Raw genomic sequence first — 20,081 nt, 5'->3', positions numbered from 1 at the left:
AACCTTTTTATGTCCAATACTAATCTTCATTGGAAGCCTTTTTTAAAAAAAATCATATACAGTTTAAGAAGGTTTTGCTACAAATGATGGAATATGACATGAAATGTCCTCCTAAAAAGTAGGACACAGGAGCACAGTGTTTAGATCTGCCAACCCATGCTTGTGTGAATTCTCCACGTGCGCAGCTGTTCCAGACTCATTAGCTTACTCTGTTCAACTAAAAACTATTTATGAATGTTGATTTGATCTGTTATTAAATATGCATTCCGTAGTGTCTCAGTCCTATTTGTTTATAATAATTCTCTTATCCTAATTTAGTTATATATCTGTTCTCTCCTATGAATCCCAATTATCACTGCAAGTGGTCCATTCTATGCCTTCATAATCTTGAAAACATTTTTAATTTTTGTTTTATCAAAGCAGAATTCCATAAGAGAAATTGAAACTTCATATTACAAGTGTTAAAGATGTGCCTGAAAGACATTAGTACAACTTTTCAGAATTGGTACATTTTTCTTACTGTGAAGTACATACTTCATTTCACAGTTCTTAATTTATGGAAATCACACTTCCAATATCATTGCCCAACATTCTTCTTCATTTAACTTTATTTCTGTTTTCCAGCGTCCATAAAATGAGAATGCAACAACAAACCGTGTGAATCAAAAACAGAAATATGTGGAAAAATTCAGCAGGTCCAAAGGAGGGTTACTCAACCTGAAGTGTTGATTCTGCATTCTCTCCACAGATGCTGTCAGACCTCTTGAGTTTCTCCAGCAATTTCTTTTCTTTAAGTTTCTGGCATTTGCTGTTTTTTTTTCTATTTTAACAAACCATGTGAGATGGTTTCCTGTTTTAGGCCTTTACTTTCAAACAAACTTGATCTAAGATTCTATTGCTGTCAAATTTCTGTTTCCTGGTTACTTAGTTTCTCAGTTTATCAAATTGTTTATTCTGTGCATTTCTAACTTTTCCTTTGCCATTTGTTCCCTTTTCTTCGTTTCACTTCTTTATGTGGCACAAACTTGCAAAGACAAACCAGTGTGGTCAATGGAAAAGTCATGGGGAAATCTGTAATTATGGATTCACCTACATATTATGTAGTATAGCTCTGCAACATGGAAATTATGTCATAGAGGCTTTCTAGCCTGTAAACACTGTCAAATTAATGGACTGGTCATCCAGTTCAGTGACAAGCCAATCAGTGAAGGTACGACTATGGGAAAAATGGTGTGGGGAGACTGGGGATGAACAGGAGTGTCACTGGAGTGAACTGCTGAGTCCAAAGGGAAGATTGGAAACCTGAATGGGGCAGGAGGACAGGTTAGGAAATTATTGACCTGCATACAAAATATCTAACAACCAGTAAATCTGGCAGGAGGTGATGAAAATGATGAGTGTGTAGTGTTGGAAATTGAATCTGATGCCTTGATTGGAAGAGAAGTATGGGATAAATGTCCAAGTTGGAGAGTCATCGGCGCAATCTCAGGTGGTGGTCAGGGGAGATGGGAGGCCCCATCATGGGAGCCCTTATAATTCGGAAAGGGTTTGGGAAATGCTGTGTTGAGATTGGAGATTTTTGGTGTGGTGGAGAAGATCAGTGGAGATGCCTGATATTGAAATCTCTCAGGTAAGCACTTATGGTAGATGTAAAGACATTTACTTCATGATTTCACCAAGTCATTTTTTGATGAAGCTGCTAAAATAATAAGGAAACCTGTCTACACAATGTATTACGAAATTTCACTGGACTCTGGACAGTTCCAGCAGATTGGAAAACTGCAAATGTTGTCACTGTTGAAACAAAGAAGTAGACAAAAGGCCAGTTATCTTACCTTATGTAATGAGTACATGATTGAATCTATAATCAAGGAAGAAATAGCTAGACATCTGGATATAAATTGTCCAATCAGGCAGAGTTCATGAAAGACCGGTCATGTTTAACTAACTTAACTTATCGAATTCTTTGAGGACATTGAGTGTGGTGGACATTGGGGAACTGGTGAATGTGGTGTATCTGGATTTCCAGAAGGCGTTCAACAAGGTGCCACACAAAGGCTGCCGCACAAGATAAAGGTGCATGGTGTTAGGGATAATGTATTAGCATGGATAGAAGATTGGTTAACTAACAGAAAGCAAAGAGTGGGCATAAATGGGTGTTTTTTCTAGTTGGCGATCAGTGGCTATTGATATACCTGCAGGATCAGTGTTGGGACTGCAATAATTTACAATTTACATTGATGATTTGGAGTAAGGGACCAAGTGTAATGTGTCAAAGTTCGCAAATGAGTGGTAGAGCAACATTTGCAGAGGGCACTGAGAGGAATATGGATAGGTTGAGTGGCAAGGATCTGGCAGATGAAGTACAATGTTGGTGGATGTGAGGTCATCCATATTGGGAGGAATAACAGCAAAATGGACTAATATTTAAATGATGAAAAATGACAGCATGCTGCTTTGCAGAGGAATCTGAGTATCCTTGTGGATGAATCACAAAAATTTGGTTTGCAGGTAATTAAGAAGCATTTGGAATATTGTCCTTCATTGCTAGAGGAATGAGGTTTAAAAATAAGGAGGTTATGCTTCAGCTTCATAGGGCGCTGATGAGGCCACATCTAGAAAACTATGTACAGTTTTGGTCTCTGTACTTGAGAGAGGGTGCACTGGAGGTGGTACAGAGGAGGTTCACTAGGTTAATTCCGGAATTGAGGGTTGGTTTTTGCGGCGAGATTAAATAAGAAGAGACCATACTTATTGGAATTTAGAAGAATGAGAAGCAATCTTGTAAGAATCTCACAAAATTATAAAGGGGATAGATAAGATAGAAGCAGGGAGATTATTTCCACGAGAACTAGGGGGCATTGTCTCAAAAAAAATGGATTGAGTTAAGGAGCACGGTGGCTCAGTGGTTAGCACTGCTGTCTCACAGTGCCAGGGATCCATGTTTGAATCCAGCCTTGGGTGACTGTCTGTGGAGTTTGCATGTTCTTCCCGTGTCTGCATGGGTTTCCTCCAAGTAGTCCGGTTTCCTCCCAAAGTCCAAAAACGTGCAAATTAGGTGAATTGGCCGTGCTAAAATTGCCCATAGTGTTCAGAGATGTGTAAGTTAAGTGCATTAGTTAGGGGTAAATGTCGAGTCATATGGATGGGTCTGGGTGGGTTGCTCTTCAGAGGGTCAGTGTGGACTTGCAGTGCTGAATGACCTGTTTCCACACTGTAGGTATTCTATGATTCTCCAACCAAAGGTTTGTGAATCTGGAATTCTGTGACCGGTGAAGCAGTTGAGGCTACCTCTTTGTTTTTAAGGCTAAGATAGATTTTTGAACAGTAAAAGAACTAAGGATTATAGTGAGCAGGGAGGTAAAAAGAGCTGAGCCCTTGGAAAGATCAGCCATGATCTTATTGAATGGCCAGAGCAGACCTGACGGACCAATGGCCAACCTCTGCTCCTATATTAGGTTGGCTGTCGATTAAGTGTTTAGCTTGTTTAAAGCCAGAAGTGGGGGGTATCAGAAGCAGATTTGTGTACACAAATAGATTTTTCAAACTTTGATCCTCTGTCTCACCTGTACTCATTTCTTTTAGGTTAAAATTTGACACATTCTGTAAGGAAATGTTTGGTTCCAGTCGCAAGATGTAATGGCAGTTTAAAAAGATTTTATTTAAGGCATTCTGGATGTCTTTCATGCAGCTAAGGTTTACTTTCTGAATATAGAAATCCTTTTTGTAGATATAAATATTGATGTGTCTGCGCTTTTGTCTCCATAATAGGTATGATCTTAAGCCAATAGAGCGATATAGTTATAAGGAAGTCAAAGGTAAATATGTTACTTTTCAAAAGGACAGACAGGAAGGAATAGGTGATAGGGTAGCTTTCTTATTATGAGTTTGTAGAAGCATAATAGCAAGAAATGGTCTTTATTGGAATCTATAGTTTCCACATGGTTGGAATTAAAAAAAATAACATCAAGGAGGTGAAGACACTGGTGGAAGTAGTCTTATAGGTTTCTTAATTGTTCTATGATAGAGAGTAACCCAGGCGATATTAAAGATGTGTAAATATGGCATTACAGTAATCTTGGGTGATTTTAAATTTCTTGTAGATTTGGACAATCAAATTAGCAGAAGATGAATTTATTGAATATGTTTGAGACCATTTTCTAGAACAAATTATTGCCAATCTGACCAAGGGCAGGGCTGTTTTGAATCTGGTAGTGTGTAATAAACTATCTCAGAGTAAAAGATCCCATTTGACATAGTGACTATAACATCATAGAATTTGGTATTCAGTTTGAAAGTGAGAAGCTTGAGTTAGATTCAACTGAGCTAAATTTAAATAAGGCTAATTACAAAGGAATGAGTGAAGAGTTGGCTGGAGTGAACTAGTAAAGGGTTTTAGAAGCAAAGGCAGTTTATGAACAATGGCAAATATTTCACAAAATAATTCATGCCTCTTAAGAAAGATATATCCCTGTGAAGAAAGAGGATTCTATGAAGGGATAAACCTACCTGTGGTTAACCAAAGTAGTTGAGGATCATATCAGATTGAAAAAAAAAAGGTTGTGATAAAGATTAATAGCCAGGAGAATTAGACAAGTTTTAAATGCCAGCAGAGGCTGACCAAAAAAATTGAGGAGAAGAAAAAAAAGGGCAAACTAGCAAATAATATAAGAACAGACTTAGAGATTTTTAAAAAATATATAAAAGGAAGTGAGAAGCCAAATTGAAAAGCCGGCTGGGGAAATGACAATGGAAACCAGAAATGGCAGGGGAATTGAATAAGTAAGTATTTGCGTCAGTCTTCATGATAGAAGACTTTAACAACATTCCAAAATTACTAAATTAAGGGGCAAAAGTTAGGGAGGAAATGAATGTAATAAGAGTCAATAGAGAAGAAAAATAAGGAAACTGATGAATGAATAGTCTCCAGGACTGATAATTGTGGCTGAGGATATTAAAGGAAGTCGTTACAGAGGTAATGGATTCACATGATTCTAGAAGAGTCCCAGCAGATTGGAAAACTGCTCATGTAACACTGTTATTTAAAAGAATCAATGGAGACCAGTTAGGTAAATATCAGTCATTGGAAAATGTTAGTCTATAATAAAGGTTGTAGTTGCGAAGTTACACAGATTTATAATCAAGCAAAATCAGCATGGTACCTGAAGTGGAAAACCTAGTTGACAAATTTATTATAATTCTTTGAGTAGTTAATAATCAGGATAGATAAAGGGGAATCAATAAATCTAATACATTTGAAATTCCAAAAGGCATTTGTTAAAGTGTTGCATATAATATTACTGAGTATGGTAAGAGCCAAGGTAATAGGCCAGCGCGGGATGTCCAGGCAGATGCAGTGTGTTGGAAGTGGGCGAAGTGGTCCTCGGAATGTGGTTGGGAATCCTGAATGTGAAAGTAAGCTCGGAGGCGGAGGTGACGGAAGAATTGTTCGACGTCACAGCGTGTATTAAATTCATTGCATGGATGGAGGGGGATGAATGTGAGTCCTTTGCTGAGGACTGATCGTTCATCCTCAGTGAGGGGGAGGTCTGGAGGGATGGTGAAAACCCGGCAGGGCTGGGAGCTGGGATCTGGTGTGGGTGTGGAGCTGGGAGTGGGGGCGGAACCTGTAACTGGAGTGGGTGTGATGGTGGGGGGAATGGGGGTGGAGTCATGAGCAGGGGTAATGTTCCCCTCGGGGTTCTGGGGGGTAGGGATAGTGACAGTGGGGTCTGTTTGGGGGGGCGTGTCAGCAGATTGCAGGTGAGTGGCGCTGGTGGAGGCGGATCATGGCAGTAGGGGTGGCGGAAGTCATTGTGTGTGTGGCATCAGCGATGATGTGAGGGGCGGATGTGATGCATGAGGAATTGTGAGGGGTGGAAGTGGTTGTGGGAGTGGCCGTGATGAGGGCGGAAGTGACATCATCAATCAGCGTGGGGGTGGTAGCTGATCAGCCGCATGGCTAATGGCGTCTGAGTCGTTTCCGAGGCCAGGGGAATCTTCTGGAATGTTTGAGGAGCGCTGGTTATGGAGGTGGGTAGATAAAAGTTTGTTGTACTTACAGTTTTTGATGTTTGAGATGGAATTGAAATACTGTTTGTTGAGAGTATGAATTCTCCTGAGGATGTAGTACAGAGTGGGTCCTTTGCAATTCTGAGTGTGTGTGGCCCTCAGCTGAGGCAGGGCTGACTGTAGAGAGGTTAGGTGCCGATGCATTGCTGCGAGTGTGGAGCGGAGGATCTTGAAGGAAAACTGTTGCTGGTGTTTTTTAATCTGTAGTCTGTACTGTTTGTCCTGTTCGGGTCCGAACTCTGCTGGTTTAATCGTGATCCGGAGTCCATGTGGGATGAGTTGGTTACGGAGGCAGGCACTGAGGAAGCAAATGTGGCTATGGTAGCGAGTTTGTTTAAATGTGGACTCTATGCTACTTTCTCCCCACCCCCACCCTCCTCTAGCTTATCTCTCGACGCTTCAGGAATAAAGGCAGTGAGCCTGATGAAGGGCTTTTGCCCGAAACATTGATTTCGCTGCACTTTGGATGCTGCCTGAACTGCTGTGCTCTTCCAGCACCACTAATCCATAAAAATATGGAAGTCTATCTACCACTGTACAAGGCACTAATGGTTTCGGCCCCCTTATCAAAGGAAATATATACTGGTGTTGGACGCTATCCGGAGAAGTTTCACTTGGTTGACTCTGGATATGAAAGACTTTTCTTTTGAAGAGAGGTTGGCCATACTGTTTGGAGTTAAGGGGGTTAATTATTTTAGTTGGCTGGACAGCTAGTTTGTGATGCGAACAGTGTTGGTTCAATTCCCACACTGGCTGACGTTACAATGCAGGATTCTCCTTCTCACCCTCTCCCCTTGGTTAGGGTATGGTGACTCTCAGTTTGAATCCCCACCAGTCATCTCTCTCTCTCTCTCTGTCTGTCTCATGAGAGAGCAGCCCTATTATTCATTAGGACTACAGCAACCTCAACTACCCCTTAGAAGAATGAGAGGAGATCTTACTGAAGCATACAAGATTCTTAGGTGTTTGGATAGGATAGGTGCTGAAAGGAAGAGCTGAAAATGTGTTGCTGGAAAAGCGCAGCAGGTCAGGCAGCATTCAAGGAACAGGAAATTCGACGTTTTGGGCAAAAGCCCTTCATCAGGAATGAAAGGGAGAGGCTAGGATGAGAAGGCATAATGTCAGAGTAAGGAATCACCCATTTAAGAGATGAGGAACTTTCCTCAGGGTATTAAATCTGTTGAATTCTTTACCACAGAGGGCTGTCAAGAGTGGGCCATTAAGTATACAGAGGAACCTTGATTATCTGGCATTCGATTATCCGAATATTGGATTATCTGGCAAGGTCGCAAAATCCCGATGCTTGGCTAAACTATGTTGTCCGACATTCAATTAACCAAACAAAATACTCCTTGCCCTTGTCCTTCGGATAATTGAGGTTCCTCTATATTCAAAGTGAGACAGATTTTTAATTGAGTAAAAGTATCAAAGGTTATGGGGGGGTGCGCGGGGAGGCAGAAAAATGGAGTTAAGGATTACCATCAGCACTGACCTAATGTAATGGTGAAGCTGTTTTATGGATTGAATGGCTTACTTCTACTCTTATGTCCAAGATCTGGCAAAGATTTGCAAGCTGAACCAATCTCTCACTGTAGATTATTAGATCAGCTGATTGATGAAATTCTTTCATATCTCCCCATTATCTGTTGCATTGCTTTGTGAAATAGAAATGTTTCTCTCAGTTGTAGTTTTGCTTATGGCTTGTTAGTTTTGTAATTAGGTCCGCCAGATTTTAAAAGAAAATCTGTATAAATATAAAGTTAATCTCTTTTGATTTGTTGCTTTAAGCATTGCTGGTTTTGTAAATATTCGTTCTTATTTACAGCTAAAGGAATTTCCAAGATAAAGACCATTGCTTCAAGCAAAATATTTATATTAGAATCCTCTTCTTTCTTAAAGATTCCATAACAGAATGTCTTTGAAGGTATTAGTTCAGATTACTTAGGATCGGATCTTTACTTTCATATTCATTTTTCCTTAATGTTCGATGTTATAGGAAATCTGTATTGAAAGCCACAAAGACAAGATGAAGCAGCACAGACAAAATGAAGAGGAGTACAGGAGTCATCATGCTATAAAGCAGGTGTGTTAAATTGTCATTGTAATATTCTCTGTGTAGTAGGAGCTCTTGTAGTGTAGTGGTAGAATCCTTACCTCTGCCAAAAGACCTGGGTTCAAGTCCTACCTGTTCCAAGGATGTGTAATCATATCTGCATTCAATCTAATTTAGAAAATGTATCGGCACAAGTGGCGTAGCAGGAGTGTGCTGAGCCCATTATCCAGAGGTCAATGGATTAAAACTGTTCTGCTATTTATGTGATCTTGTTATCACTGCAAGCATGCACATGCAGCTGCCAGGAATGTTATCCTGTGCTCCTTTGGCAGAACATATACTAAAATTGGAAGGATACAAAGAAGATTAGCATGGCCTCTTCATAAAGATGACATGCAAATTTGAAGGATTCTGATGGTGCAGCAGAAGTGTCCTACCTCTGAGCTAGGACACCTGGTTCAAGTCCCACCTGCTTTGGCGGTGTATACAGAGGAACCTCAATTATCCAAATATCAATTATCCGAATTTTGGATTATCGGAAGGAGATCGCAAGGTCCCAATAGAAACATTACATCCAAGAGCTGTTTTAACCCTGGTAGCGTCTTTTGGTTACAGCTAAAATGATTAAAAACAAACTCGGCTCACTGAAATGCTGCCAAGAACAGTCCTGGACATGGATGGGAGCCCAGGAACCGTCTCCAAATGATTGACCTCCTGCCCTTTCCCTCTCCCCCCACACTTTCCCTGGAGTTATACATAGGGGTGAACCCTAAACCCCCTTCCCCAGATAATCTCTCCAACATTGTCCTGTACAGGGCAGAGGTGGAACTTGTCAAAAGGTTGCAATTGTGTGTGTGCGCGCGCGTGCTTTTTGGAGACTTACCCCACAAAGGCAGCAGCAGTCTCACTGTTGGAGTCCAGTCTGGGGTGGGGAAGGGGGTGAGTCAGCCGGTGGGAATGAAAGGGGGCGGAGTTGGGGGGTTGACAGGGTTGCGAGGTTGGACGGGCTTGGGAGGGGTGCAGGTGGGAGCTGGCACATGGTATGCTGCTGCCCAGCCTCCTAAACAGGAAGCATACTTAACAGAAAATTCCGAGCCCCAGAGGAAATCAGTTAACCTAACAAAATAGTGCCTGCCCATCTCGTTCAGATAATGGAGGTTCCTCTGTAATAATATCTCTGAACAGGTTAATTAGACCAATATCTTCTTTTGAGTAGCGGGTGCTTGTGGAACAGTGGTAGTGTAACTCTGCACTGGAATACCTTGGTTGAAATCTTGCCTGCTCCAGAGCATAATAATAACAGGTTGATTAGGAAATAGCTTTTCTTCATTCTCACTGCTACTCTATGCTACTGAAGAAAAATTTTGAAAATGTTGATATGTATGGCAAAGATACTTGTATTTGCATGATCTTAAAGAAATAAAATGCAGGTGCAGTCTTTGTAGGATTGCAGCTTTAATTGTTTGGAGTAGATTTTTCCAGATTATTCCGTGGGGCTGTGATGGGTTACGGATTTGAAACTGGCAGGTTGTTCAAAATTTAATGTGGGAGGTGAAATGTCACACCTGTAGTGTGGGAGCTTGATATGGCTCAGTGTCATGTTGTTTGCTAACACTCCTGTGAAGTATGCTGGACCATTTTACTTCCTTTAAAGGTGCAAAATTGATGCAAGTTGTTCCAAATTTTGAGTTGAGAAAACAGCAAGGAGGGTTTTATCCTTCACTTAATCTGCTGTGTATCTGCCCTGTGCTACTTGAAATTGAAACAACTAGATGGACCAATTAAATTTAATATCTAAACATTAAATGACAGATGAGTAATAAATTTGTTCCAAAACTGTTTAAAAGACTGAAATGCTGCTTAACTTATTCCCATTACAAAAAATTGAGTTAGCTTACTTTGTTTTTTGTCCATTCGTGAGATGTGAATGTCACTAAAAAATCTATTAGTCATCCCTAATTGCCCTTAAGAATGAGAGTTCTACAAGGATGGTTCCATTAATGAAAAACTTTGTCATAAGAATAGATCGAAAAAGTTGGGGCTGTTTTCCTTAGGGAGAAGAAGGCTGAGAGGAGATTGATGGTGATTTTCAAAAACATGAGAGGGCTGGTCAAAGTAGATAAGGAAAAGCTCCCGTACTCCCATATCAGGAAAAAGAAAAGGCATAAATTTAAAGCGATATTCAAATGAAGCAAGAGTGATGTGCAGCAGAGACTTTTCTCACAGCAAGTAGTTAAAAAATGGAATCAACTGCTTGGAAATGTGGTAGAAGCAAGTTCAATTTGAGGCATTCAAAAGGTCATTGCATGATGATTTGGATCAAAGTGGAAGGCAGGGGTGTAGGAGAAAGGCAGAGGATTGCTATTAGATAATAGAGCAGGTGCAGGCACAATGGGCTGAATGGTCTGTGCGCTGTAACAATTCTGTAATATGTTGAGCTATAACTGTGTTGCTTCCTTGCCATTTCAAAAATTAGTTAAGAGGCAGTCAAATTGCTCTGATTCTGGAGACCAGACTGGATAAAGATCATAGACTGTTTTTCACCTAAAGAATTTTACTGATGGGTCCTGGAGCAGTTGTATAAGATTTTGGGGTACACTCAACTTTAATTGTAAGACCTATATGAATTCTAATTTAGATTGACTTTCAAAAGAGCCAATTAAAGTTCATTAGACCTGATTAGTTACATGACACAATGTAAGGACAAATATTTTTGGTGTGGTTCTGTTTGCCGAGCTGGGAATTTGTGTTGCAGACGTTTCGTCCCCTGTATGGGTGACATCCTCATTGCTTGGGAGCCTCCTGTGAAGCACTTCTGTGATATTTCCTCTGGCATTTATAGTGGTTTGTCTCTGCCGCTTCCGGTTGTCAGTTCCAGCTGTCTGCTGCAGTGGCTGGTGTATTAAGTCCAGGTCGATGTGTTTGTTGATCGAATCTGTGGATGAGTGCTATGCCTGTAGGAATTCCCTGGCTGTTCTGTGTTTGGCTTGTCCTATAAAAGTAGTGTTGTCCCAGTCAAATTCACGTTGCTCATCATCCGCGTGTGTAGCTACTAAGGATAGCTGGTCGTGTCATTTCGTGGCTAGTTGGTGTTGGTGGATATGGATCGTTAGCTGTCTTCCTGTTTGTCCTATGGAGTGTTTTGTGCAGTCCTTGCATGGGATTTTGTACACTACGTTGGGGTTGCTCATGCTGGGTATTGGGTCCTTTGTCCTGGTGAGTTGTTGTCTGAGAGTGGCACACAAACCAACAGCCACTCTCAGACAACAACTCACCAGGACAAAAGACCTGATACCCAGCATGAGCAAAACCAACATAGTATACAAAATCCCATTCAAGGACTGCACAAAACACTCCATAGGACAAACAGGAAGACAGCTAAAGATCCATATCCATGAACACCAACTAGCCACGAAATGACACGACCAGCTATCCTAAGTAGCTACACACGCGGATGACGAGCAACGTGAATTCGACTGGGACAACACTACAACAAGGAGCACCCAAGTTACAAATCTTCTCAAACTTTGAACAAATATTTTTCACAAGTTTTGTAGAATTCTTCATAACTTTATTACAAAAACAAAATAATGATACCTAATGAAAGCAGTAGTTTTATAGTTTGTAGTGGGATGTCAGGTAGCAACTCTGGTTTGACTGGATGTAAGTTGCTTCAAGGTCTCTTGTTTGTTCTGTTGACAGGTGGTCTTATCTGTCTTCCATGTTCCTCCTTGTGCATCAAACCTCTAGGTGCCTGACCTTGTTAATCTGAACTATCTACTGTTACCATGCATGATCAGAGACATCTTGAACTCCAAGTGTCTTATTAGAATCGTAGAGTTTTACATTACAGAAGGAGGCCGTTTGACCATTGTAGCTGCGCGACTCCTAAAAGAGCTACCCAGCTAGTCCCATTCTCTAGCCCTGTCTCTGTAGCTGTCTAACTTCATCACTTTCAAATATATGACAAACTCATTTTGAAATCGCCTATGGAATTCACCTCCACAACTCTCCCAGGTAGTGCACTCCAAATCCTAATAATTAAATATTTCTTCTCCTCTCACTCTTAGTTGTCTTGCTGATGATCTTGAAATTGCAACCCCTAGTTACTACCACCTTGTGGAAACAGAATATCCTTCTTTACTGTGTCAAAACCGTAATTATAATACTGAATACCTGAATATTGTCTCCTCTCTACTCCACAGAGAATAAGTTCAATTTCTCTCATTTTTCCTAGCATCTAAAATTCCTCATTCCTATAATCATTCTCGTAAATCTCCTTTGAACTCTCTCCAGGCTCTAACATCCTTCCTTAAATAAGATGTCCAGAACTGAACACAATACTCTAAATGTGATCTGACCAATGATTTGTAGAAGTATGGCATCACCTCCTTGCTTTTGTACTCCAATCCTCTATTTATAAACCCAAAGATCTTCTAAACCTTCTGAACAACTCCTTCAGCCTGTCTGACTACCTTCAGAGAATCCTGTACATGAACCTCGAGATAACCCCGCTCCTGTTCTCCCCTAAAAGTTGTACCATTTGAGCCTGTTTTGTTTCTCTGTTTCTTCTGTCAAAATATGTATCTCACGTTTCTCTCCATTGAAACTCATCTGCCAGATGTCTGCCCATTTGGCCAACTTGTCAATATCCCCCTGAAGTCACTCAGGATCATCCTCAAAATTCACTATTCTCCTGAACGTAGTATCATCGGTGGAGTATCACCATTGGTGCATTAAAGTTCAATAACAGTTTATAGTCAGTTGATGATTGGCTAAACAATGTGTCAATTCCTGATTGGTTTCCTTCATTGTAACAGTCATTGCTTCTTACTGAACATCACATTCATTCTTTGACACACCATTCATTTTATAAGGTAGTTCCATTTAGATTTAGATTACTTACAGTGTGGAAACAGGCCCTTCGGCCTAACAAGTCCACACCGACCCGCCGAAGCGCAACCCACCCATACCCCTACACTTACCCCTTCACCTAACACTACGGGCAATTTAACATGGCCAATTCACCTGACCTGCACATCTTTGGACTGTTGGAGGAAACCGGAGTAAACCCACGCAGACACGGGAGAATGTGCAAACTCCACACAGTCAGTCGCCTCAGGCGGGAATTGAACCCGGGTCTCTGGCGCTGTGAGGCAGCAGTGTTAACCACTGTGTCACCCTACCACTATTTGTAACAGCTAGTCCCTATTAGTTTACGAATTCCAAAAATTTTATCGAAGTCAAGAATGGCAGCAATGAATTATTGTATACAGCATACCAGACATACTAGTGTCACCTCCTAATGGTTAACTTTAATCTCAAATGGCTCAGATGTTACTGGAACTTTGGGAAACTATCAGTATCCTTTCCCTACAAGAATCAAATGTGCTTCCACAATAACTGTTGATACCTGAAATAAATTAAAACTCAAAATAGTCACATAAACTGATACACATGTGCCTATTACTTTACATTACAGATCTGAAACGTTTTAATGCATAGCTGTGTTTCACATTTTCACATGTCAGTTTAAGTAAGCATCAGCTTGAGCCATAGAACAGCAATAAAATGATCAACCTTATTTTTAACCTAGCCATGTAGTATCTTGCTTGCAGAAACTTTGATAACTACGGTCAAACCATAATATAATTTAATTCCTCACTTCCTTAATCAAGTCAAAGCTATTTTTAAAAATAATTTTAACATTATGAAAAATCCAGTAGTGTTGTCACCATTACTGATGCTTTTTTTTTAAACTCCAGACTTTATCAAATTGAATTTAAATTTCAATTATGGAATGTTAAATCATTTGACCAAGTTTCCAGATTACTAATCCAAAAACAACTATTTTGTTAGCGCGCTCTGGTTCAAAATCAACCTAGGCAAATGGAATAAGAATCTCCGTAGTCTACTAACTAAAATAGTTTTGTTGAAGAATTTCCATAATTGAATCTTAGTTGTGTTAAATTGGCAGCTCTCAGTCAAGACATTCATAGCTTGGCTTCTTTTAAAAAGGGAAGAATGTTCCATCAGTGCATTTCTGACGTATTCTGTGGGGAGAACTGATGATATTTTACTTTGAAGACAGTGAGATTTTATTTAAATTCAGTGTGGCTCATGCTGATGATGAATGCTAAACCAAGCCTTTTTCTACTTCTATAGAGACAAACCTCTTCCTTAATTCATGAACTTTCATCATCTTGAACAAAAATTCTATTTCAAAACATTTTTCTTGTTTTTAGAAAAGCTCTTCAGGATTTAAAGATCAGGTTCAGTGATATATATACTAGTAAGATTATTTTAGGAAATTGTGGATTGTAATATGTGATGAGTTGATTTCTACTTATTGTCTGTGCTCTGTGTTGTACATTTGTACATTGGTTTGTTTCAGATGCGTAATCAGCAACAGGAGGAAGAGAAAAACAGTAAATGGGTTAGCCAAGAGCGACAGAAAACATTGGACAGGCTCCGTAACTTTAAACAGGTGAGGAGAGCATGAGCATAGAGAACTATTTGACTGTATTGCACTTTTCTCTAAAGCATCTTTAATTTCTGGTTTTTGATTTGGTAACACAACTAATAGTGTTGGTAATTGTGAAGTTCTTATTCTGTATAACATATGTTCTTCACACATAATTGCTCATCTGGGGTAAAGAAGGAAAGGAGAGTACTTTCATTGACTGACTGACTTTGATTGCAGTGGTATCACTGTGCATATCACATCCCACACAGTATATTTTGTTTGTTCTTTCATGGTGTGTGTGCCTTATTAACATTCATTGTCCACCCCTAATTGCAATTGAGAAGATGATAGTTGCCTCCTTAAGCCAAACCTGAAATGTGTGATTGGATGAGGAAAGATTATATTTATTGGAATTTAGAAGGATAAGAGGGGATCTCACAGAAACCTATAGAATTTTAACAGGACTGGACAGTATAAGCACAAAAACATGTTGCCAATGACCAGGGAATCTAGAAACAAGCGTCATCATTTAAGAATATGGAATTTAACATTGAGATGAGGAGAGATTTCTTCAACCTGAAAGTGGTGAGACAATGGAATTCTCCAGCACAGAAAGTAGTTGAGATCGAGATATTTTGAAATGTTTTCAAAAAGAACATTAATATTATTCTTAAGGCTAAAGGAATCAAAGGGTATGGGGAAAAAACCAGGAACATGTACTGAATTGGATGATCAGCTATGATCCTATTGAATGGCAGAGCAGGGCTGAATGGCCTATACCTGCTCCTATTTTCCATGTTTCTGTGAATTTCTGTAATCCTTCTGTAGTTACACTCTGTTTGTTAGGAAGGGATTCCAGGATTTTTGCCCAGTGACAATGAAAGAAGGGCACTTATGGTTTTAAGTCAGGATTGTATGTGGCTAGGTGCAGATCTTGTAGGTGGTAATGTTTCAGTGTGTCTGCTGCCCTTCTGTTATTGGATGATGGAGGTTGCAGGTTTAACAATGTTGTCAATGAGGCCTAGCAGTTTTCTGAAGTGTTTCTTATTAATGAATTGAGCAGTCGTGGTGAGGTGAACGCTTAAGGTAGTGGATGGATTCCGAACAAGCAGGTAGCTTTGTCCTCAATCATGTCAAGCATTTTGGTGTTGTTTGAGCTACGCTTGTACATGGAATTGGTAAGTAGTTTGACTTGCACCTTTCAAATGGTGGAATGAGTTTGGAAGTCAGAAGGTGAGTTACTCAGTACATTTTGTAATTCAGGTTTCTTGGTGCCACATCTGGTCAAATACTTCCTTGATATTAAAGCCATTATTCTCCCTTCACTTTGGGAGTTCAACACTGTTAAGTTTGAATCAAAGTATAATGAGCTCAGAAGCCCAGGAAAACTCAAACTGAGCATTGGTGAGCAAGTTATTGCTCTGTAAATGCACTTCTATATGACTGTAGACTCCACCTTCCATCACTTTCAGAAGAGGTGGTGGTGTATCACAGAACTAGTCATCCAGGGTACCAGACTGTTATTTTGGGAACATAGCAAATGGTGAAATTTGAATTTCACAAAGATCTGAAATTAAAAAGCTAGTCTAATGGAGACTATATTGCCCATCTGGCTTATTGATGTCCTTTAGGGAAGCAAATCTGCAATCCTTACCTGGTCTGGTATACATATGACTCCAGATGCAGTGCAATGTGGTTGACTCTTAAAAGTCTTCTCAAATGACTGAGCAAGATTCTTTGTTCAAAAGCATTCAGCAATAAGTGCTGGTTTTGCTCATCCACTCCCATTTAATGAGCAAAATTTTTTTTAAAAATTACTGATGATTAAGATTATGATGTTGTGTCATTTGTGATTGCTGGATTAGTAATTTTCTGCATTAAGTAGATGCCAGTATTGTAGCTGATTTGCTAAGTATATGGCTAGTTTGAAGCACAGGTCATCAGGATTGTTGTTAGGAGCCTTCATTGCTTGTTCAATTTGCGACTAACTTTGGGTCCCAGGTTTCTGCCATAAGTCTTCATGTGGCTGACAAATTCATTGTTGACCCAGATATATTCATGCACATTGAGCTTAACATCCACAAAGTAGTAGCATCAAGTGTGCAGATTTCTTGTTTTCTATGCTGCTACTTTCCCTCATCACTAAGGCGTTGTCATGCAACTCATGATGTAACTTCAAGGGCAAATTGCTGCCATTTTGAGTAGTTAATAGCATGCTCTTCCCAGTTATTAATGTCTGTCCTGTCTGACTTCATGGAAAACTTCAGTGTGTCTTTGAAGTGATTTTTTTTACACCTTTCCCTGGAACATTGACTGACTGTTTTAGAGTTGAGAAAACAACACTTTGCAAAGAAGATACTTACGAAGCATCTCAACACCCAAAGTTAATTTTGTCAGGGTTTTGCCTGAAGGTTCAAGGAGCTGGCCTGAAGAATGAGACTAGCTTTTGATTGGCATTCTTTCTGTTGAATCTGGGGATGTGGCACAGATATTCCTATTGGATTGCCCAAGCACTCTGTCACTGACGCAATCTTATGTTTCACTACAGTGCAGGAGTGTGGTGATGACAGCTGCTCTGTTCGTGAGGATATTTGTGGACACTCTCAGTCCTTTTGTTGTTGAGCAGTTCCCTTTGTATTCTATAGAAGGCTTAGTTGACACCCTGATCCAGTGTTGAATCTTCTCTTAAATGGTGACCTTATATATCTGTTATCTTTGCTGTATCTCTCTTGAAATAAACAGGCAAAGGCTATGTGACTCTCATTATTTATTGCTTCCCTCATACCATTGGGTCACAGAATGATTGCAGCACATTCTTCTGAGGGAGGGTCAATCTTCAAAGATCATGGTCCACGTTGCACAAATGAAGGTAGGAAGCCTTGAAAGCATATTTTTAGGAGCTATGAGTGAGGTTAAAAAGGACCTAAAAAACTGCATAATCTCCAAATTTCTCTCGAGTACCAAGTCCTAGTTACCATAGGATTGAAAATGTGGATTGCGGATTAGTGTAGGAAGGATGACATCTTACTTCTGAGGAATTGGAACCTAATTTTCGGGTAGGTTGAAACCTGTAGGAGATTTACAGATTGAAGTGTAGCAGGACCCAGGTCTAACATCTCTGTGGAGAAATTTGCTGCTGCATTTGCGAAGCAGTTCAGCTAGGTTAACAGTGGGATGGGAGCCTCAGAAATTTCAGATTGGAGGAAAGCAAAACTGGTAACAGGAAATGAAAAATTAGTAAGTGAAATTAGAAACCAGACAGGGGTTTAGGGTGTAGGTTTGCTCGCTGAGCTGTGGGTTTCTCTGGCATGTCTTTGCTTAGCCTGTCCCAGGATAGATGTGTTGTCCCAGTCGAAATGGTGTTTTTTTTTTCATCCGTGTGTAGGGCTATGAGGGGAGAGGAGGTCGTGTCTTTTTGTGGCTAGCTGGTGTTCATGTATGCTGGTGGCTAACTTTCTTCCTGTTTGTCCTACGTAGTGTTTGTGGCAGTCCTTGCATGGAATTTTATAGATGACGTTGGTTTTGTCCATGGGTTGTACTGGGTCTTTTAAGTTTGTTAGTTTTTGTTTGAGAGTGTTGGTGGGTTTGAGAGTTACTAGGAAGAAGAAGCAATGATCTCATTCGACGTAACAGCACTGTTCACCTCCATCAACCTCGACCTAGCAAAGAAAACACTCGCCACACTTTTAGAACAGACCATCACACACACACCAACCACCATCAATCACATTACCAACGAAAACATATAGAACATAAAACATAGAAAAATACAGCGCAGTACAGGCCCTTCGGCCCTCGATGTTGCGCCGACCAAATCCTACCTAGCCTACACTAGCCCAATAACTTCCATATGCCTATCCAATGCCTGCTTAAATGACCATAAAGAGGGAGAGTTCACCACTGCTACTGGCAGGGCATTCCATGAACTCACAACCCGCTGCGTAAAGAATCTACCCCTAACATCTGTCCTATACCTACCACCCCTTAATTTAAAGCTGTCATGAAGCTAGTGGACCTGTGCCTCACCACCCACTTCACTTTCAACAACATAGTCTACAAACAAACCAACGGCACACCCATGGGATCTCCGCTATCAGGATTCATAGCAGAAGCGGTAATGCAAAGACTAGATCAAACAGCCCTACCAATCATCAAACCAAAAATCTGGGTTCGTTACGTAGATGACACCTTTGTCATCACAAAACGAAACAAGGTAGAAGAGACATTTAACATCATCAACAACACCCTCACAGGCATAAAGTTCACCAAGGAGGAAGAAACTGACAACGAACTCGCATTTCTGGACATCACAGTAGAAAGAAAGGACAAGGGAGAATTATAAACCTGCGTATACAGAAAACCAACAAACACTGACCAAATACTCAACTACACCAGCAACCATCCCAACACACACAAACGAAGTTGTATCAGAACACTATTCCAATGAGCCACCACACACTGCAGCACAGACGAACTTCGAAAAAGAGAGGAGAACCACCTATACGACGTATTCAAGAAGAACGGATACTCAAAAAACACAGTGCGCAAATTCCTTAAGAACAAACCACGACAAGCAGACAAAACACAGCCAGAAACCCTAACCACCTTACCATATATCAAAGAAGTTTCAGAAATGACAACCAGACTACTGAGACCCCTCGGAATCCTAGTAGCTCACAAACCCACCAACACTCTCAAACAAAAACTAACAAACTTATAAGACCCAGTACAACCCATGGACAAAACCAACGTCATAGATAAAATTCCATGCAAGGACTGCCACAAACACTACATAGGACAAACAGGAAGAAAGTTAGCCATCAGGATACACGAACACCAGCTCGCCACAAAAAGACACGACCCCCTCTCCCTCATAGCCCTACACACGGATGAAAAAAAACACCATTTCGACTGGGGCAACACATCTATCCTGGGACAGGCTAAGCAAAGACATGACAGAGAATTCCTAGGGGCCTGGCACTCCAACCACAACGCCATAAACAAGCACATAGATCTAGATGCCATCTATCAACCCCTCAGAAAACGGAACAGGAAATGACATCACCACAAACCCCAGGAACCCCATCCAGGAGAAAGATTTAAATAGAAAGCAGAAGACAACAGCTTTGCTTCACTTGGAGGTCGCCACTGATGATGTTACCCAGCCAGGTAATGAAACGTCTGGATATCAAACCTACAGCTCAGCGAGCAAACCTCAACCTGAGCTACAAACCTTGCGAGAAACCAGACTATCTGAAGGCCATTAGGAAACAAGATCAGAATGTGGAATGCTATTAAAAAGACAATGTTTAGGAAATTCTGTGGATGATTTGAAGATATCAAAAGAGGTAAATGTGTGACATGTAATTGCTATTACAGAGACTCTGTTAAAGGTTTACCAAAGTTGGGAAATGAAGATTCGATTATACTTTTTATGACTAGATTAGATTACTTACAGTGTGGTAACAGGCCCTTCGGCCCAACAAGTCC

General features: G+C 40.5%; 1 protein-coding gene and 1 non-coding gene across 2 annotated transcripts in view; both read left to right on the top strand.

Moving 5' to 3' along the window:
- The window catches only part of jmy (junction mediating and regulatory protein, p53 cofactor), a 119,753-nt gene that overhangs the window by 92,348 nt on the left and 7,324 nt on the right, over window positions 1–20,081 (top strand). Inside the window, exons 7-8 of the mRNA XM_060835705.1 lie at window positions 8,069–8,155; window positions 14,520–14,612. Of these exons, the coding sequence (XP_060691688.1) occupies window positions 8,069–8,155; window positions 14,520–14,612 (180 nt within the window). The remainder of the gene's footprint in view (window positions 1–8,068; window positions 8,156–14,519; window positions 14,613–20,081) is intronic.
- Window positions 8,443–8,548, top strand: LOC132830005 (U6 spliceosomal RNA). Its single transcript, XR_009646301.1, has one exon. It is a non-coding gene; the product is annotated as a U6 spliceosomal RNA (small nuclear RNA).

Source organism: Hemiscyllium ocellatum, chromosome 2 (assembly GCF_020745735.1).
Source record: "Hemiscyllium ocellatum isolate sHemOce1 chromosome 2, sHemOce1.pat.X.cur, whole genome shotgun sequence".
Taxonomy (NCBI): domain Eukaryota; kingdom Metazoa; phylum Chordata; class Chondrichthyes; order Orectolobiformes; family Hemiscylliidae; genus Hemiscyllium; species Hemiscyllium ocellatum.
Note: the sequence above shows the minus strand (reverse complement) of the source record. Positions and strands in the feature narration are given on the sequence as shown.